The following is a 21607-nucleotide window of genomic DNA, read 5'->3' on the forward strand; positions in this document are numbered from 1 at the left end:
TAATATTTAGTTGACTGCTTATTATGCTTTACTGGATTTGGTAATTCAGACCAAAAAAAAAAAAAAAAAACCTCCACACAGGATTAGTGGGATTAATAGCCAAACTCTGTCTTTAATGGTACTTACAGAACCCCAGGGAAGTGCCAATGGTTGGAACTCAAGATAAGGAGTCCTATTCTCTGGAAGTAGTTTTCAGTTTGCCCTATTTGTTCTTGGGACTGGAATGATTTTCTCAACCTTCCTTTGACATCTGCTGGGTAGGATCAGTGATCCTGTATAATGATTCTATATTCATGAGTGCCATCTACCTTTTCAGAAAGCTCTATGATTATAATATTACAACTCTTAGACACATGTAAGATGTAATTTTTCTCTTTTCTATTTCTCATTGCAAAAATGAATTTTGTAAGTGAGTTTAGGAATTGCTATCTCCATGGTAGCAAAGGGGGTGATGAATCAAAACATTCATGTTTTCTTTGCATAGAGAAAACTGGAGAATAAAGTAAGGTGTCCCTACATCATCACTGCACTCTGGGATATCCAGATAGTTACCTTAGATTATGTTAAAAAGAATTTTAATTTACTATTTGTGCTGTGTCACATTGTAACAATCTATGCTAGTTAGATAATGGGTAAACAATTTAAGGGAATGAGATACATTTCTCTTTTCCTGATTATGTTTTCTAGGGTGAAAAATATTAAAATTCATCCTTGCACTTGAATTGGAGAATTGTATAAATTATCTGTCTCAATAGATAAACACAGGCATAGAAATATGGAAAACTGAACACAGTTATAGTATAGCCTTGTACATATTAATATTGAAAGCTATTAAATTGTGCCGCTGTGTTGAATGTTTTTTCATTTTCGTGCAACAGAACTTTGCTTTTGCTTTTAAGAACTGAGAAAACATCAGTCCTTTTCCACACCCCCTCTCATGATTACATGTCAAATTCTTAAATTAAATATGGCATGTTAGATTTTTTTGTAGTCCAGAGGGTAAATAATATGTACTGAACATTTGTAAGATATCTAGGACATTCTTAGTTTCTTTATCCTTAACATGTGGAAAAGATTATTGTTTCCCACTCTGTGTATAAATAAACTAAGAAGAGAAATTGCACAAAGTTTTATTGCTGCATGTTTCTCTATTTGATTTGAACTGGACATAGATTTTAGATATTCAGTTTCTTGAAGAAATATTAAGGATCTGTTCTATAGGGAATTTAAGATGACTAGTACATGGTAATTTATGAAAATGTCCTAAGTAACGATATAAGTCAATTTAATTGCATATGTTCCTACAGTAAAATTGTTTTTCATGGCATCCTGACTCAAGTACCTAAGTATTAGTAAACAATGATATTTTCAGATGAATGGTAAGAACAATGAATACACAGTCCATTTGATTCAAAGTTACTATTTATCTCCCTTAGAAGCTATGGTGAAGGAACAGATGAACTTGCTTTCATGATATGACTGCCATTAAGAGAAGTAATCAAGACTAATGTGATTTTTTTAATAAGATGTTTACTCTTTCCGTTTAAATTAATTGTGCCCCAGCAAGTATTTAAATGCTTTTCTTAGTAAAAGATAAAGTAAATGGCAGAAAATGTCAGTAGTTTAAATTTTGAAAAAATAATCAATCTTTTATACAGTATTTTTCCCCACCCGGTTGCTTTGGTTTCCTTTTTACATCTCATGAATAAAAAGCATCTAGTTAATGATCTCTTGTCTTTTGAGAAAATGGCTATAATTAATTTGCCTCACTCAACTTCTAACTCAGATAACCAATTCTAGAAACAGAAGAAAATAAAAACTCACAACAGCCATGGTAGTAAATCTAACCGAATTTGGGAACATTTTCTACAAACTGCCAGGATGATAGAAATGAGAAACCAATTAGCTCAGTGATGGGAAGCAGTAAGCCATTCTCTCTGCATCCTCTGCCATTTTCTTCCTGTTTCAGAACCTGAAGATTTTTATCAAATAGAAAAATTGACAGCTATTCTTCTACTTCCTAGATGCTACCTTGTGACGTCAACGTCTACAACCCAACTCAACTTTTTCTACATCTAATTAGAGACCAAAATTTCTGTAATACTAGTCGGATAGAACCAGGGGCCACCCAAAATTGAGACTGATGGTGGCAGCTTACTATCTTCTGCAAGATGTAATGCACACAAATAAGTAGTAGAAAGAGGGATGGGGTCGGGAAGACCTCCGGTCATGGTACACACTGAGGGTTCTACAGATCCATGTGCATTATTCGTTCAGAACATTAAAAACCCAGGTGGTGAGTATAGAAAGGGCTCATTTCATTCCTGCAGGATCCAAATAGATAAAAGCCTTCTAAGTAATGAAAGAGCATATGAAATCAGCACATGCTCCTGAAACAGTGTTCTGGATAAAGTCCCAATAAAAGAATGGGACTTGCACCCAAGTTGGATCACAATGGACATAAACTCATTCCTCGGTCCTTGTGATGTGGTAATCACTGTGCCTGGGGAGAGTTCTCCTTATTTAGGACTGAGTACATTTTTAAAAGAGGGAAATTAAAATGTATGATAAAGCAACAGAAAAGAAGTCTTTGTGAAATTTCAGAGAAAGAGGAGACTCCAAAAATGATTTATTTTAAGACATATAATGATCAGCATGTTAATTCTCCTCAGGACACAAGGTGTTTCCACATTAATTAAGCATGGCAGAAGACCACAAAGAAAGAGCAGGTTGGCATGAAGCTAAGTTAGACATGATAAAAAGGAGATGGGTGAGAAAAAGAGGGACTTAATATATTCCATAAATGCAAAAAAGCCAAATTGGAAGAAGAATACAGCATATTCCAGGTAAAGTCAATGATAATAAATTCGCACCTTAAGATATCCTGTGAACGAAAAGGAATTAACACCTTGAACATACCTTCATATTTTAAGAAACAGAATGGTAAATAGAAAAATTCTAGAAGTATCAAGGCAGGATAACTAAGTTGCTTACAAAGAATGAAAGAATATTTTTACCGGTCTCTGAGTTCATCTTTGGAAACTTTTTTTCACATATTCATTGGCAATTTACTTTTCTTGTTTTGTGAATCACTGGTTAATATTATTTACTATTTTTAAAACTAAAAGATTTTAGTTTCACAACTGATTCATAAATGTTGGTTCTTATTTTAAAACTCAAACACTGTAGAAGTATAAAGGAAAAAATAAAAGTCTCTTGTATCTCTCAACCTTCATCATAACTCCTCTGAGCAAATCTGGCCACTTTCAACTAATGCAATAGGAGGACTAAAAGAGCTCATCCTTCTGAATCTATTAACTCCTAGAAATGTATGTCATTAAATAAAGTCATTAACAATCAGCAGTTTATACAGAGATGTGTAGTACAGCATTATCTATGTTAGTGAAAAACTTTTCAAATTCCTAACAATAAAGTAATGAAGCAATACTATGAAATGTGAGTTTCTCTAGTCTATATTAGCTCAGGGTTTAAAATGTGATCATATGAGCTCTAGTCTCTGTCTTGCTCTTGCCCACACCTGTTAATGGAAAGATAGGAGTTGGTCTGTGAAGAGCAGAATTCTTGAAGTTGAAATATGGAGTGGTTACATTTTTTGGTAATGAGTCAAAATCTAAGATATGACCACAGGAGTGAGTGTATGAGGTAGGGCAAGAGTTGAGATCCTTAGAGGAGAGTTCAGGAAACTAAGGAACCAGGGCTTTGGAAGGATCAGCTAGGTGTACATTGAAATCACTGAGAATTTTGGCAGGAACAGCATTGAAGAGATGGACAGTAAGCCAGGAGGGAAGTTGGACAGGAATAAAGACGCAGATGTAGAGAATGGACTTGAGGACACGGGGAGGGGGAAGGGTAAACTGGGACGAAGTGAGAGATTAGCATTTACGTATATACACTACCAAATGTAAAATAGATAGCTGGTGGGAAGCAGCTGCACTGCACAGGGAGATCAGCTCGGTGCTTTGTGACCACCTAGAGGGGTGGGATAGGGAGGGTGGGAGGGAGGGAGACGCAAGAGGGAGGGGATATGGGGATATATGTTTATGTATAGCTGATTCACTCTGTTATAAAGCAGAAACTAACACACCATTGTAAAGCAATTATACTCCAATAAAGATGTTAAAAAAAAAAAGAAGTGAGAGCACTGCAAATGATGCAATGAGAAGGCATGGCTGGTGATGTATCGCGATAGAGGGAAGAAGGGAGAGTGATCTTGAAGTGGCAATGCTGAGCAAACAGCCAGCCACCCCTCCTCCAGGCTGAGCAGTGTTTGGTGGGTGCCTCCACCAGAGAGGGCTGCAAGGGAACCAGTGTCCTTAGAGGAGAACTTAGTTTCAGTTAGAGCAGGTAGTTAAGGGAACAGGTTAAGGATACAGGGGTTTTTTCTACCGAATGACTATGAGTTCTAAAAGCACAGCAGGAAGGTTCAGGGAGTGAGAAGGAGAGGAACATGAATAAGAGGAGGGATGTTCAGATGCCTCATGGTCCCTATAGTCTGGGAGAGGAGGGATGACCTGATGTGTTTTTTTGTAGCAACTGAAAGAAATCCAGATGGATACCATAATAAGAATCATCTTAATGGGCCCAGGGGAAATGGTGATGGAGGATCTGTGAGCACCAGGGTTGGTAGGGAGAGAGAGAGTGATGAGGCTCTCGCCAGAGCATCACAGATATGGAGCCCTCCTTTATTCTCACTGAGGAGGCCAGAGGAGGGGACATCTTGCCAGTATACAGCTGTCCCTTTGGATGGAACCCCCAATAATCCAGTCTACTGAGGGATCTAGAACTCTGATTTAACAATGAAAGAGCTATAGATTCCAGATTCTTATTTATAGAATACCTTATACTCTATACTTTCTTATAATTAGATTCTTATTTAATAGTTCTAGGAAATACTGGGGGGCCTAATACCACTTAGATGTTTAGAGTTAGGAAGCCTGAGAATGACACGGCTGGATCTGCATCACGGTCACTGTGAAGAAACAGGGTGGATTTGGAAAGAAGATGGGAAGAGACTATTTTGTCTCCTTGAATGAAATGTAAAGAAACGAAAGGCATTTAGTGACATAAACAGAGCTTTTGTAATCTACTTGAGCTGAGAAGATTAAACTGGGTTTGAAGCTTTCTAGGTTAGGTGGCTTTGTGGTAGCCAGAGTTTAGGTGTGACAAAGGAAGTCCAAGAGATAGTTACACAGATGACCAGCTCAGAGAGGAACTAAAAGCCAAAAATAAGCAGAATATGCAAATTCTTAGGATAGTTTTAATGCAAGTTATTTCCCAAGACTTTTTAAGACCAGGTTTTAAAATATCTGTTTATGGGGCTTCCCTGGTGGCGCAGTCGTTGAGGGTCAGCCTGCCAATGCAGGGGACACGGGTTCGTGCCCCGGTCCAGGAAGATCCCACATGCCGCAGAGCGGCTGGGCCCGTGAGCCATGGCTGCTGAGCCTGCGCGTCTGGAGCCTGTGCTCCGCAACGGGAGAGGCCACAACAGTGACAGGCCCGCCTACCGCAAAAAAAAAAAAAAAAAAAAAAAATCTGTTTATGGATACAGCATATGATTAAATTGGATTTTTTATAGTTAAAATGAAATGAGCAGTAAAAAATTTTACAGATTACTTTCAGGATTAAAGCTCTGTAATTTTACTCACTCTCTAACCATAAGGAGGGAGAGGTGTCACGCTGATCTAAACTTTCCCGTTAACAAATATGCTGAAAAAAGATTAAAGGCAGGCTGACTTGCAGAAATGCATTTAAATTGTTCAGCGAGCATATGGAAAGTTATTTGCGTTGGTTAATGGAAGATGACACACACACACAAAAAAATCAGTTCTTTCCTTTCCATCTCACTGGTATTTAAAAGCAAATAAAACCAATCTGATTGCATTAAAATTCTGAAAGTTGGGCTTGGCAGAAATACTTTAGAGAGGAATGAGAAAATATCCCTCTACATCTCTGCCTGAATTCCAAAGATGTCTGAAGAAAAAGGAGTGGCAGATGGAGGCCAAAACATAACACTTTTTATTAATAAAGCTTGGTGGGAAGATGCAGTGGAGAATTAGATCCAAATGGTTCCAATAATCGGACTCTAAAATCCAAAAAGTTTACTAACGTAGTAAAGGTTGTGTTGGTAAAATCTCTGGTATGAGGAACAGAGAATTACTACACCTTGAGGCCAAGTGACCACTAAGGAGACCAAGGGAAAGAGCAGTGCTTTTTTTTTCCATTTTAAAATGATACGAGTTTTTTTTCCATATCCCAGCTGCTGTACATTGAGATGTCTCACACTGAATGTCATTCCAGTTATCTATGGCAGAGTAATAAACTACCCCAAAACTAAGTGGCTAAAAACAAAACATTTTGTTATATTTCATGATTCTGTGGGTCAGAAATCAAAACAGGGCTCAGCTATAAAATTCTTCTGGCTCCCCAGGGTCATTTGGGGGTATTCAGCTGATGGGCTGATACAGAAGTCCAAAATGGATTCACTCATATGCCTGTCTTAGCACAGATTGATGGAAGACTGGGTTCAACTCTGCTCTTCTATCTCTCCATGCAGTCTTAGGACCTCTCCACATGGTTCCTCCAGCTGAACTTCTTACATGGAGACTCAAGCCCCCAAAGGTGAATATTCTAGATACAGGAAATGGAAATGTTAGTCTGTTAAGAGTTGGACCCAGAATCTAGCGTCTCATCATTTTAGCCACATTCTATTTGCAAAGAGGTCAAAGAGTCCACTCAGATTCAAGCAGCGTGATTGTTTGCCTGCCCTTTGACTACACAGAAAATACATTCAGCCCTTCCCATGACCCCTCTGAGTTCTCATTGCACTATAGCAACATGCTTAGGCCAGGTGCCAGGTGTGGATGAGCCTCCTTGCTCTTGGGGCTTGATTCCTCTCTATCTGATGAGCTATGAACTAAAGAGACATGTTTTCCTACCACCACACAATGGTGAGATAAAATAAGAGCAGTAGGCAATTCAGTTCAAATAAGGAGGGAATGAGAGGCACAGCGGTTACTGAAATCTAGGGTCAGGGACAGTTTTGCTCCCTAGGAATGATTCACCTCTGCTCTTGGCATTGCCTTTTAGCTCTTGGTTCTGCTTCTTAGGTCCTTATCTATATGTACTGATCAATTTTTTTTTGTAACCAAGTGACCTCCTCAGCCTGCTTCCTGTCCATAGTAGGTTGGGGAGGTCCAAAGACTCCTTTGTATTTTGTATTGTACTTTTAAAATCCATGCCATTAGCATAAACCACTCACAAATTTTTTTTTTTTTTTTTAACTGAGACAGGCCCTTTTCTACCTAGGGCAGAGAGTAAGGCTGCTGTGGGGCAACATCTATAAGATCCTTTAGAGTCCTAGGAGTCATGCACTTACATTTTTTGAGGTCTCAACAAGGGGATTTAGAGCAGCCACACATTTACAGTCTTTACTGTGAGTTTCTTTCAGTGCATCGGATTTTATATTTGCTGAGGCTATTTCTTTCTTTGAGAATTTTTTTGGGAATAACTAGGGATGAAAAACCATTTTATTTTCAAACCTGACAATCCCTGGATTCTTTGTATTTCCTCTAAATTCTTAAAGTCTAAGTGAAAATGGTACAATTCTTTCTTTAGTTTCTCTTTCTTTTCCCATCCCCCTTTCATTTTGTATTTAATCATAGAAAGAAGCCTGTTGGAATTTTCCACGTTCTGTCTATAAATTTCTCCAGCTAGATCAGCGAGTTCATTAAATACTTTATTTATTTTCCACATTATGACTGGGAGCTATGTTACCAAACTTTCCAATAAAAATTTTCTTACTGTTTTTCAAATTTTCACTGTCTTCTGTAGACTCTTCAACTTTAACGAATCATCTTGGGAAGACCCTTCCAGCTTCAGCCAGCTGCCCTCTTCCTGCCATGCTGTCCCAAAGCCAGGGTCAGTTGTTTTAGGTTTTTGTTATGACAGCATTTCTATTTCAGGCACCAGATTTTGTAGGATGCAACCAAGGAAGAACTACTATGAGTGATAAGGAATGGGGATTTATTCTAGGGATTAAAACTTGCACTATCATTGAACCTGGTGGAGAAGTCTTGGAAGAGTGTTACCTCTGCATCCAGTAGCCAGCCTGAAGTTGCTATAGATCATTACGGCCAGAAGTAGAGAAAAAAAAAGGGGATGCGAAAGTGGGGTGATCAAGGACAAACTGGAACCTATGTTTATTTCTTAGAATTTCCAACCAGGATGATGTGAGTGACTGCAGAAGCAGCTGACGCTTCACTCAGAACTAAACACACGCCTGCCCCAGGACTCAGAAAAATTGAACAAGGAGATCCCTGGGATATTGAGGAGCTGTGGGCTTGAACGTGAACCTGCAGAACAGTAACAGTGTGGCAGTGGGCTGCAACAGTGTACAGTGTCTGATGTCCCACACGCAACTTCAAAGCCTAATGTTGCTGCTTCCATATTTCCATCCAGATACAGTTTCCCATATGCCTAACCTGACCTGGAATTACAGAGACAAGAATTCTGGGAAATGTAGTTCCAGTTCAGCTAAATTGACACACGACAAATTCACTAGAAATGGGTGTAAGTCCTTCATGCTGAGTTCATTCCCACCAAGTCTCTGATGTACCTCAACTTTGAAAGAGTTCAAGAGTTAATAGGAAGCTCATAAATATCACAGCACTGACCAAACCCTCAGCAAATTTAGAAAAAAGCCAATTCCTAGCCATGAGGACTATTATTCTAGAACTCAATATTTAGCATTGCCAAAGTCTATTGCAAGAGACTTAGCTGTAAATGAGTAGCGATGGGTAGATGGGACAATGGGTAGGGCATCCTGGTTTCAGCTCTGACAGAATGCTAGTGCTATCCATTTAATACCAGATAGTCGATGCTCACTGTATAGATACATAAATTGTAAACCTCAACTCATTCCTGTAGGAGGGTTATTTTGGTACAAGCATTTACCACATTTCTGGGTAAAATCCACAAAGACATACCCCCTTTTTTTTTTTCCAAAGTGGCAATCAAAACATTGCTAATGTCTTAGGAAGTGTGGACATTTGCAAAGTTGGAAGCTTTTCTCTGCAATCTGGAAAACCCTCTTCATTTTCACTTCCTTGCTCTTTATTGCTGTATTAAAGGGGAGATTTGTCAGGTAATGTGGACTCCACACATGGGATGGTATTTTTAGCCTTGTTGCTTCTACCACTTGTTGTAGAATTGCTTAGACCTACAAAGTCTTCCTGCTTTCACATTTGTTTCAGCTAGAGAAAACTTCCTCTGAAGATTTCTCAGTTGAAGCTGCTGTTGATGTTTCTGGTGTTCATGTACCTAACAGCCCAGAGAGAACAGATAACTCTGTCAGTCTCTCCTCCACTTCTGAATTCCATAACTTTCATGTACATGTTCATTTAAGACAGAATATTTGCATGTCCACCTGTAATAACTACACCATCCTGTTATAACTCTAGTGCTTCCTGCTCTTGAGCCGGAGGTCATGTTATATGAATTCCAGATTAGCCTTTTCCTGGTTTCTGGATGCTAAAAGGCTATACCATTGAGGGTCTCTCCATGGGGAAACACTTGTCTTACATAGATATAAATATTCAAGGACTTGGGGATGTTTAGTCCTTTTAAAGTATTATGTGTCAATACCACTGGAACTAGGGTTGGCACATTTTTATAATAGGAACAGAACTTGAAGAAAAAAAGTTTCATGTTACAAGAGCTACCAATTGAACAAAGAAGAGAGAAGAAAAACTAAAGCAATATTAGATTGCTCACTTTCCCTTATAATTTATTTCTAATGACACAGTCATATAAACGTTCAAAAATATTGATTTTGTTTTATCCTTTTCACCCTGAATAGAGACTACTTAAAACTGGAATGACTGATAAAATGTAAATTACATTGACACAAGAGGGCAGCCTTCTCATATATATTTTCAAAATAAATTGCCAGGACTTCAAAAAATTCTGTAGCTATTTTAACTCACATTAGAAAAGAAGGAAAAAAGGAATCCTAAGCAAAATTAACCCTTCAAGGTGATTATTTTGCTAGGTTCCTTATTTAATTATTGGTAAGTAGTTCTTGAATTTAAACTATCTTACATCAATAAAATAAAATAAGCAGGAAAACAAATTTTAACTGCAATAAAATTGCGCTGATTTAAATGTTTTATGGAGATACAAAAGCCTGTGGAGATTATATTCTGAAGCTAGAGTAATTAAAACAATGTAGTATTTTTGTAAAGCCAAATACTTCAATGGAATATAGTAAAAAGCACAGAAACACGAACAAGTAAGAATTTATTATATAACAGAGGAGTCATTTTTAACTAACTATTTGGAGAATAAATAGGTTAGATCTTTAACTTATACCACACAACAATATTAATTCTAGATAGATTATATTATATATTTGAATGCTAAATATGAAATAACATGCCAGAGGTAAAGCTAGAAAAAGTCACATAATTTAATAATGAAAAAGCCTTCCTAAGAATGACACCCAAAGAAGGTACCACAAAGGAAAAGAATGACAGACTTGAGAACAAATTGTAAATTCTTCAGTTCAAAGGTCCCCAAACAAGATTTGACAAACAGGGAAAGTACATTTGTAACAACTATGAATGCAATGGTTAGTATTCCTTTCATAAAGGACTCACTTAAAATAACTAAGAAAATTAAGAAAAATATGAGTCCCCACTAGACAAAATGGACAAAGAACTTCATTTACACAGACCAGGAAGTGATCAATAATTAAAATAAAATATTCTCCCTCTTTTTCCTCATAAATTTCATTTATAATAAAGTAACAACAACAAGATAACATACTTGGCTTATTAGAGACTGGCAATTATAAAAGAAATTAAATATCTAGTGAGGGTAAGATTGTTGGAAAATGAGCTACCTTACATTGTCATGGATGAATGTTTGTGTTCCTCTAGAATTCATGTGTTGAAACCATACCTCTTAATGTCCTGGTATTAGGAGGTGGAACCTTTGGGAAGTAATTAGGACTAGATGAGGTCATGAGGGTGGAACCCTCCTGAATGGGATTAGTGCCCTTATAAGAGTCATGGGAAAGCTTGCCTCACCTCTCTGCTCTCTGCCATGTGAGGAAACAATGAGAAGGTCACTGCCTACAACCTGGAAGAGAGTTCTCACTAGAGAACACCCTGGATGTCCATCCTCCAGAACTATGAGGAATAAATTTTATTTATTTATAAGACACCCAGTCTATGGTAATTTGACATAGCAGCTAGAAGTGACTAATACTGCTGATAGAAACATAGATTACCATAATCTTTCTAAAGAGAAAACCAAAATAAGAAGAGTTAAGCCACTTACCCTAAGTAACAGATTGGATTTTGACACAGAGATCACTACCAGCTTAACCTATAATCCTTATGTTACAATAAATGCTTGGATTTAAGGAGTATATTATTTAGAATCTAAATCAAAGACCTAAGCAAAAAGAGAAAATTTATTGTAAAACTACAGATTCTTAGGTAGATTATTTGAACCACGGTCTCAAATGCCTTTATTACTCTCTTTGGTTTCTGCTTTTCTCTGCATATCTATGTTATTCTCTTCTGTAAAGGACTTTATCTGTTTTCCTTATACACAAGATGAAAACGGCTACAGACATCTCCTGAATTTACATTTTCTGAATACAGCCATTCCTTCTCTTTTCCTTTTGTCTTTTCCAGAGGAAGAGACCATGATTGAGCCATCCTGGATTGGGTGCCAATTCTGATCAAGTCGTTTTGGCCAGAAGTTGAAGGCACCAAGAGGCTCTGATTGGCTAGGCTTGGGTTTTGTACATTTATCTGCTTCAAACATTCATGACTAAGGAACCAGTGTCCTTTGGCTGCTATAGTGTGGATAATAGTGGTAGGGAATTGGTATTTCAATGAGATTATTTAAAGTGAGTCAATTCACAATAGGTGTGCAGATATAATCAGGTTTCTGAACTTTGAAATGAAGGAACAGACTCTTCATAGACTGCTCTTTGTATTAAATTTAACAATTCCACCTTGTAAGTCCTCTTGTCAGGGAGCTGGCTACTCTCTCCAGACAAAAATCCTGCTTTATATTGTACCTTTCTTTCAAATTTCGGTACAGTCAATATGCCTCAGGTTTAGGTTTCTTTAAGCAAGTGACATAAAAACTAACCAAGCAAAAATTAAAAGTGAAGTATGTCGTTTCATCGTCATTCGTCTTTGTAGCTGTTGTCTTGCATTTAAAAATTCTTTTAATTTCTGTTTTTTGTTTGATTTTTTTGATACCGATAACTCTTAAACACAGACACCCATCCACATACACACACACACACACACACACACACACACTCCACTTGCTCTTTTAAAATTTCTCATTTTTTTTCTCAGTGGTGAATGTTATGTGGAGAAAAAAGAATTGAAACTTCAGGAAATATGGGACTAAAATAGGAAAATTAGGGGATCAAAGAATGTAAAAGCAGTTTTGTCATAAAATGATTCTCTTCCAAAGAATATTTGCAGGAAAGCCTCCATTTAATTTACCCAAAGTAACCTTAATAGATTTGAAATTTATACTAAGTTAAGGCAGAGTCTTTACACAGAGCCTCATTTTTAGTCACACTGACCATTAGGTCCAGGTTTGTATCTAGGAGAAGTGACAATGAAATCAATTCTGGAAAGAGGTAATTATGATAGCTGTTAACAAATTTCCATTTAAAAGCACCAATCAGGGCTTCCCTGGTGGCGCAGTGGTTGAGAGTCCGCCTGCCGATGCAAGAGATACGGGTTCATGCCCCGGTCCGGGAAGATCCCACATGCCGCAGAGCGGCTGGGCCCGTGAGCCATGGCTGCTGAGCCTGCACGTCCGGAGCCTGTGCTCCGCAACGGGAGAGGCCGCAACAGTGAGAGGCCCGCGTACCAAAAAAAAAAGCACCAATCAGTTATTATGGATCTGCCAGTAAATCTTTAGTACCAATAGTGTGGTAGTATATTTAGAGCCCTGGAACAGGTCCCATGACACTTATATCCTAGCTTTTCTCTGCTGAAAAAAGATGTGCATTTTTGGGCAATTAAACTTCAGCTTCCTCATTTACAGGTGCTTTTCTCAGGACTAATGTCTGGCACACAGCAGCCTGAATAAGTAATAGTTATTCAGATTATTAGCTTCTTACAGCTTCAGTCCCTTATTCCTTCATTCATTAATCATTCACCCATTCATTCATTCATACTCCCCAAATCAAGTAATGAACATCTGTACTAAACAAAGTTTGACTGATGTTCTATTCTGCTATCGCCTGAAGATTTAGTTCTTTGAAGCAGTTCAGTGAATTCATCTTCAGTGTTCTTCAGAAAAGTACATTATGGTAAACTGCACAATTCTTTCATGAGGTTCCCAATTACTTCTGTGGTACAGTGGACCAGAATGATTGTCTTAGTCCTACTTTGATGGGGGACAAGGAGGAAAGAAACTGCTGCATGGGCAGCTGGATAATCTGTGGGCAGAAGCTGAAGGTGGTACCAATTTGTGATAAAGACAGATCTGAGACTTTCATCAAAGTAATGGCATGTAACTGCCTCTCTCCTATGTTCACATACAACCCACAGGCTGACATTTGGAATTTCTTATTTTCTTGTTTCCTGGGTATGATGTTTATTTTAATCAGATTCTATCTTTGTGCACATATTCTGAGTTAGGGCAAGTTGGGGCAAATGACTGGTCTGATCTGCCATCCAAAATCTGGTTGTATGGCCCTGAGCTTTGCTACTACCTAGGGATAATGTTTTAAGCCCAGGCGATTTTAATTCAATTTTAAAGCAATATGATTATTTAAGAATCTCTGGTTAAAAAAAGATGACAATTTTTCAGACCAAGTGTTGTACAGACATTTGAACAATTAAAAAATGTCTGGCCATGCATACAGAGGCATGTGTTAGTTGGCTCATAATAAACAGAATTTAAGGGTTACTGAATTTTGCCACTTAAGAAAGACTAATTTTTTTTCAAAATGTAGTATCAGGTTCCTTACATAAATATAAACAGACAAGTGAATTTGCTAATAAAGGGACCAACCACCCACCAGAATGGTATAAGGATTACTTTAAACTAAAAACATCTGAACAAACAGCAGCCTCAGAAAGAAACCTTATCTAAACTTCCCATTACTGACTTAAGCAGAGCCATAATCCCCTCTCTGAAGGAGTTTCCTGTTTGGGAGAAGACTGATCCTTAGCACTGGGATGTGAGAGTTCAACTGCCATAAACTCTGCTTAGGGGGAGCTTCCAGCTCAGAAGGAGGCTGCCCCCAGCACCTGGATGAAAAATTGTGTAAACAAGCCTGATAAAAACTTCTATACTTTCCCACTGAAGCTCTAAACCACCCCTCCCCTTTTATTAAACTGGTATATAAACCATGACCTCTGGCAATTTGGGGAGCCCCTCCTTATAGTGTTCCCACATGCATGTGGATTAAACTGTCCTCCTATGTGATGGTTAATTTTATGTGTCAACTTGACTGGGCCACAGGGTGCCCAGATATTTTGTCAAACATTATTCTGGGTATTTCTGGGAGGATGTTTTTGGATGAGTCTAATATTTAAATTGATTGAGTAAAGCTGATTGCTCTCCCTAATGTAGGTTGTCCTCATCCAATCTGTTACAGTCCTGAGTAGAACAAAAGGTTGACTTCTCCCTGAATAAGCGGGAATTCTTCCTGCCTGGCAGCTTTGAAGCTGGGACATTGGTTTTTTAATGTCCTTCAGACTGGAAGCACACCATTGGCTCTCCTGACTCTCAGGCATTGAGTTGGGCTGGAACTACATCACTGGCTCCGCTGAACCTCCAGCTTGCCTACTGCAGATCTTGTCATGTGAGACAATCCCTTACAATCAATCAATCAATCAACCAACCAATCCTATTGGTTCTGTTTCTCTAGAAAACTCCAATACATCTTGTTGATCTGTATGTTGTTAATTAATTCAAAGGTCCCCACCCACTTGGACATAAGTTGATAGGGGAACTGTTTTCTCCCAACAGTTCTGATAATGAGGATGGGGTATTCCTGGCTCCCCACTCACTCTGGAGCCTAAAGTTGAGATTTTGTTTTTTGTTTTTTTTTTTTTAATTGGGGTATAGCTCTTTTACAATGTTGTGTTAGTTTCTACTTACAGCAAAATGAATCAGCCATATGTATACATATATCCCCTCTTTTTGTTGGATTTCCTTCTCATTTAGGTCACCACAGAGCACTATGTAGAGTTGCCTGTGCTGTACAGCAGGTTCTCATTAGTTATCTGTTTTATACATATTAGCGTATATGTGTCAATCCTAATCTCCCCATTTATCCGTCTCCCCCTTTCCCCCCTTGGTGTCCATACATTTGTTCTCTATGTCTGTGTCTCTGTCTCTGCCTTGCAAACAGGTTCATCTGTACCATCTGTACCAGATTCCACATATATGCGTTAATATACGATATTTGTCTTTCTCCTTCTGACTTAACTTCACTCTGTATGACAGTCTCTAGCTCCATTTCAATGTGGACCATTTTTGAAGTCTTTATTGAATTTGTTACAATATTGCTTCTGTTTTATGTTTTAGTTTTTTGGCCACGAGGTATGTGGGATCTTAGCTCCCTGACCAGGGATCGAACCCGCACCCCCTGCATTGGAAGGCAAAGTCTGAACCACTGGACCGCCAGGGAAGTCCCTGCAGTTGAGATTTTGAAACCTCCAACCAAGCCAGAGAAAGTAAGCTTTCTTACCAGTCAGACTCTTGGGTCTCTGCTAAGTGTCCAATTAAGTGAGGGCAATAAGAAATTTCCCTTGACTTTTAAAAAGGGAAATATCCATAATTTAGATTTACAAGAAAAAAACTTTTTGGCTAGAACTAGTTCTCTGGGTATTGTGATTCTTGGTTTGGATTAGTCTTTCCCAGGGATAATCATTGTGTCCATTTGTCGTTGTCTTTTGTGTTACTGTTTTGTATTGTGCCGTCTAAAAGTGTTTTTCATAAGAATGAGAATCATAGGGTAGAATACAGGCATAGGTTTTATAAATCTGTAGTTTGAGTTGGCTTCATAGGCCAGTGAGTTTGCGATTCTCGCCAGACTGCTGTTCACTTGGATGAACTTTTCTGAGTCACCTCTAAAACTGGATGAAGCCCTCCTTCCATCTTGATTTTGCATTCTGAGAGCTTGGCCTAGCTCCAGAAAGAGCATTGGCTCTAATTTTCTGCCTGCTGGAGGTGCAGATTATAGGGTCTGTGCCTGCATGAGGCTGACTGTCAGGTCAGGGTTCTGAGACACGAGGTACCATTATCAGCTCTCAGGGGATTGTCTAATCTAAAACCTTTCCTATCTCACTGCCTTTGTAGTGTTGAGATTCCTTTCTCAGTATTGCCCATCCGGAATCATGGATTAGATGGTTCCTGATTAGAGGCGTCTCCCTTTTGTGCGAGACTGGAGTACCATTCTTACTGCCGGTAGCAACTTGTTCTCCTTCTTTCCAGCTATATTTGGGAGTGACTTTGGATTACGGAGGCTGCATTTTCTGTGCCCTCTTCAGGGACACCTCTTGTGTACATAGTTAAATCATATTCTAAGCCTGGAAGGTTACCTCCAGGTCTTCCCAAAAAGAGACTTATTGGTTTGTGTTACATTTGAACAGGTATACTTATGTAGATCCTAAGTGTCAGTGGGCAGACAATGGGTCCTATGATTTATAAAACTTTCATATTTAAGGGGATTTATAGAGAGCTCTCATCCTAAACAAATACCCTCTTGGTACCTCTGGGAGGATCAAATTGAAAGCAAAAATGAAAGCAAAAATGTATTACGGCTGGCTTAAAAGATTCCCTTAACAAAAGTAAACAGCAGAAGTCAGACTTAGGACAAAAATTTAAGTTCACCATAAATTCTCCTCTGCCTCCCTCCTATACTCACCTTTAGCCCCAGTTCCCTGTTCCTGACCCCCCAGAAGATCTTTTAGATCTCTGGACCCCTGTCCCAAATCTACGTGCTTCCAAGCCCAGCCCCACTTCTTCAACCAATTCTTTTAATCCCCCAAACTTCTCTGGCTTCCCCAGAAAATCTCTTGACCACCTAACACCTGCTTTAACCTCTCTTTCCTTACAACAATTATAAGAGGCTTTTAAAACTGACCTCAAAACATGAGGCGGTCAAGTCATTCATGTGACTAGTGTCAACCAAGAAGTAGCTCTAGCTGAAGCCCCAGAGATGCATAGCAAGGCTCATTTTACCATCCCTTTTGATTCCACCTACTTTCAGTGACTCTGTAATCAGGCCTAAAACAATCAGGCCCAACCAGCCTCAAGCCTTCCTATGAAATCCCCATTATGCAGGTTCCCTGTATCCCCACCACAAAGAATTCGTGAACCCTGTACAGCAGCTGACCTTCTAAATTACAAAACCCTTTTCACCCCCACTTTCTGGAGATCCTACTGCATCCAGAGAAGAACTAGCAATAGAAAGACGGGTGGCCATCCACAATCCCACTCATAGGGCTACCAAAGAGTGTCCTTCCCACCTGATTATATTAGAGTCATATGACAAGCCAGGTGGCCCCCTGGAGAAAATCCTCTTCACTGAGTATATAAACAGCCAGACCCTCTCCTAGGCCCTCCTCCAAATGATCAAGAAATGGCCGAATTGGAGCCATTTCTTGGCTGATATTTAGGACTTGATAGGAGCCAGAGAAGACTTCCCTTCAAAAGTTAAGTGGGCTAAAGTAGAACTAGGCACTCGGAAGGAAGGAGAGTATTCTAAAGCCTTTGTGGAATGCAGTACACAGATATTCCAAAGACACAACTGCCCTAAATCCAGAGGCCTCAGAAGATAGAAATCTTTGAATTTATGTCTTAATTGAAAATCTCTCTGATACAAAGAAACATGTCTAAAATAATGTAGTTGGATGAGCAGGCAAGTCTCCGTCCTCCCAGGTTTTATTTTCTTGAGGAATGGAGACTCTCATGCACTCCTACTGCAGTGTGTGTTTACATGTTATATATATGTTATATATATATATATATATATATATATGTTATATATATATATTATAATGTTATCCTGAAATTACCTTTCGAGCTATGCTAGTAGACCACATGCTCCTTGAATGTTGGGACCACACTCTTTCAGTGATGTAACCTCAGCACCAAAATCTCTGTTTAGAATGATATTCATTCATTGTTGATTGGTTTGCTTAATGAAAATTCCCAGCAGGAAATGAACAGAACCTGGACAAATTCACAATGAGGAGCTAATAACCACTTAGAAACAAAGTGAAGGAAATTGTCTAGAGTAACTCCCAGGGTTTTGATTGGCATGCAGAAGAGTCTGCAATGTTTCACTTGTGATTGACTTGGAGGTGGAATAAAATAATGAAGATACTTTCAGGCTGGGATAGGTGGCTGAGATGAGGGTTATTTTTCTAACCAGGATATTACCATTTTTCTCATTTAAAAATAGAAGCAAAGACATTAATTATTAGGATTCAGCTAGTGTGCTGGACTGATCAACAGTATGCATCTAAAAATGTTTTCATTTATTAAGCTCCTCAAGCAAGGTCAAGTAGCTGTGCCAATTATTGTTAGATCCAGGTTCCTTGCAGTAGATACTATACAGGCTTTTTGGGCTCAATCCTTCCCAGGGTTTATAACACAGGAAATATATTAGTATCCTTACCTACTGGTTATATTCTCTAATTACAATGCAAGTAGCTTGTGTGTTTCTTAATCAATACATAACCTGTTGATAATGTAACAAGGTAGTACTGGAAGCTCAAAAGTAAGTTTTACCAGGAACCAGATAATAGATCACTTGTCTCACTTGCTAAGGGAGTTTCTGCATGTATGTGAAGTAATTTTTGCAGGTTGGGCATGATTGGGAATAAAGAGACTTAGCCCACAGTCAGTTGGGGTGACATGTGACCTCATAGATCTCATCCTGATTGGGCAGAAAAACATCATCACTAACCACTTCAGCAAATATTGCTTAGTGCAGACTGGAGAGGCTGTGCTCACTGAACGTTTGTGGGCTTGAGGTATCGAGGTAGATATCATCTTTGTTAAAAAGACGTTTTTCTGAGCTTTCTGAAGTTAAATGTGATTTCTATAGAGATTTATATATTATGCTCATTTTTCACCAACATCACACCCATGCTATCAATTTACTTTTCTTGATGGTAAGTAAATTAATGAAAGACAAATTCAATTCTGATTTAACTAGCTTTACTGGGATGTACAGAAACAGAAAACAGTGGTAGGATATGGACACTCTAAAGCTCCTGAGATTTCAACACAGACCAGAGTGGCTGCAGTTGGTGTGCCATCGATTCTTTAGGATGATATTATAGGAGCCAACTCTACTCCTCCAGCCTTCCGCCCCTTCCTAGAGAGAGGGAAGGCTGGGAACCAAACAGCCAAGTCATGCTTGGGGAATAGCTACTGAAATCACATCTGCTACAGGCCACATCTACCCTAAGGGAGAATACACCCAGCTCTTAAATATATTTAAATTGAGATGAAGCTGAACAACCAGTGTCACATCTATCTTTTCATTTTGTTCACCATCCTGATAAATGGGCCTATTTTCATTTCTCTAAGTGCCTGACATCAAGAGTGCTTCCTTACCGCTGAAGCATGCAAGTGGGCTAAGACGGACTGAACAGCTCTCTGTTAAGTCATTGAAACGAGGTCAACAATTGTCGAAACCCTCCAGCAACTGGTCCATAGTAGAATATTGGCCCAAGCTGGTCAAAGAAGAAAATATCTGGAGAGAAAAAAATTAGGGTAAAATTGAAAGTGTTGAATTGCAGTGCTAATGAGACACCCAGGTGGGTATGCTCTGTAGGCACAGAAGAAAAAGGTCTGGGGATGCCGCTTTGGATGTTCTGGCAAGAGGGAGAGATCTCACCCTCTAATCACCCATCAGTTATTATTTTAGCAATACAAAGGAAGGGGTTGACTACACATCAGTGTACAATGCCCCAGCACGTGGACGGTGCTAAAGGAACGGTAATAATTCTTAACGCTGTTCCTTTCATTAAACTGTTACCAAAAACATTTTTACATCAGAATTTTATAATAATCATGTAACAATAAATTAGTTATTATCTTATTATAGCTGCATTCAATGCTAATATTTCAAAGGTGATATACTTGTTTTAATAGCAATACATTTGAAACCATACCTCAGGACGTGTCATTTCAGCAAAGATTTCAGGGTGTGTTCTGCATTCATCTTTTTGACCAAGTTTAAATGTAATTTCCATCTTGTTCTTCAACTGCCTTGTTTTTCAGTATTACAGAAACTCATTTACAAAATAAAGTAGTGAGTGTGAGAATAAAAAGATGATTGTTCACAAATTCCAAGCTTCTAGCATTTGAAGCAGAATGTGTACACATATACTTAAATAAATAGATTTTGAGAGTTAAAATTGGAAAGATAATTTAAATACTGAAGGAAAATAATTTAAATAATTTTTAACTCAAAGATATAACATTGGGAAAATTGATAATTTAAAATAATATAGGATTGTAGATGATATTAACCTTTTTAAGGAAAGTTTTATATTTTCTAATAACAAAATACAAAAGTGCTCAGTAAGTGACTTTTGATTAATATTTTAGTGCAAGTTCATTATAATACTAAAATATAACAACTCAAAGTGCATTTCTTGTTAACAACACCATTACAAATACAAAAAGCACACTATATTATTTTTAAGTTTTTGTCATTCAAGACAAAAATTGAATAGCAAATCAGAGGTCATATTATTATATATTTCAAAGAAGACAAGAAAGCCATGGAATTGGTCATTTAGTGGAATACAGAGTTTTCTTTTCTTTTAAGAGAATGAAGACCAGTGTAGATACATTTCATTAGAATGTAAATACTAGTGCCTTTTTTTCTTACACTTTCGGAAATTTTGGCTATATTCATTTCCTCTATTGTTTTCTGTGCTACTATCACTATCACTGGTTTGTTTTTGCCTCTTGCGTTTATTCATCTGATAAGGGTCAGAGTCACTTGGTTGTTGGTGTGCCCATTCATAAGAGCTGGGTCCAGCCTCTAGATCTGGAACACAATTCAGTGAGGAAGACACAGAAGTGCTATTAGGAAGTGGTGCTGTCATCTCATAGTAAGGAAGCTGCAGTGCTGGATTATATGCATGCCACTGCTGTGGAAAAAACCCACAAACATTCATCTACCAAAACAAGCCCACAAAGTTAGGAAAAAAAAAAAAAGAGTTAACAGTTTACATTCATTACACAAATAACTACAGGCAAACCAAACCATGTGTTGGTATAAGAAGGACAGTGACTTTTCATACTAGGGATATGGTAGTTTCCTTAAATGGTTAACATAAAGATTCAAGGTAGTGTATAGCTTACTACAATACAGATTAGTGCTGTCCTATTGAAATATAATGTAAGCCATGTATGTAGTTTTAAGTCTTCTAGTAGCCACAGTATGAAAATAAAAATGAAACAGGGGCTTCCCTGGTGGCACAGTGGTTGAGAGTCCGCCTGCCGATGCAGGGGACACAGGTTCGTGCCCCGGTCCGGGAGGATCCCACAT

General features: G+C 38.4%; 1 protein-coding gene across 4 annotated transcripts in view; it reads right to left on the reverse strand.

Annotated features, from left to right (window-relative positions):
• Positions 1–6223: 6223 nt before the first annotated feature.
• Positions 6224–21607, reverse strand: part of RBM11 (RNA binding motif protein 11) — a 26872-nt gene continuing 11488 nt past the window's right edge. The window contains exons 5-6 of one of the 4 annotated variants that reach the window (XR_003792399.1): positions 19657–19795; positions 6224–6648 (exon numbers count right to left, since the gene is read on the reverse strand). Coding sequence is in view for 3 of the 4 variants with exons in the window: in XM_029214952.1 (XP_029070785.1) it covers positions 20922–21233 (312 nt within the window). In the remaining variant the exon portion in view is untranslated. Of the gene's footprint in view, positions 6649–19263; positions 19796–20837; positions 21234–21607 lie in introns of those variants that run through there. The other 3 variants (XM_029214954.1, XM_029214953.1, XM_029214952.1) reach the window with 3 other exon arrangements.

This window comes from Monodon monoceros, unplaced genomic scaffold (genome assembly GCF_005190385.1).
Source record: "Monodon monoceros isolate NGI ecotype Baffin Bay Population unplaced genomic scaffold, NGI_Narwhal_1 Super_Scaffold_11, whole genome shotgun sequence".
Lineage (NCBI taxonomy): Eukaryota > Metazoa > Chordata > Mammalia > Artiodactyla > Monodontidae > Monodon > Monodon monoceros.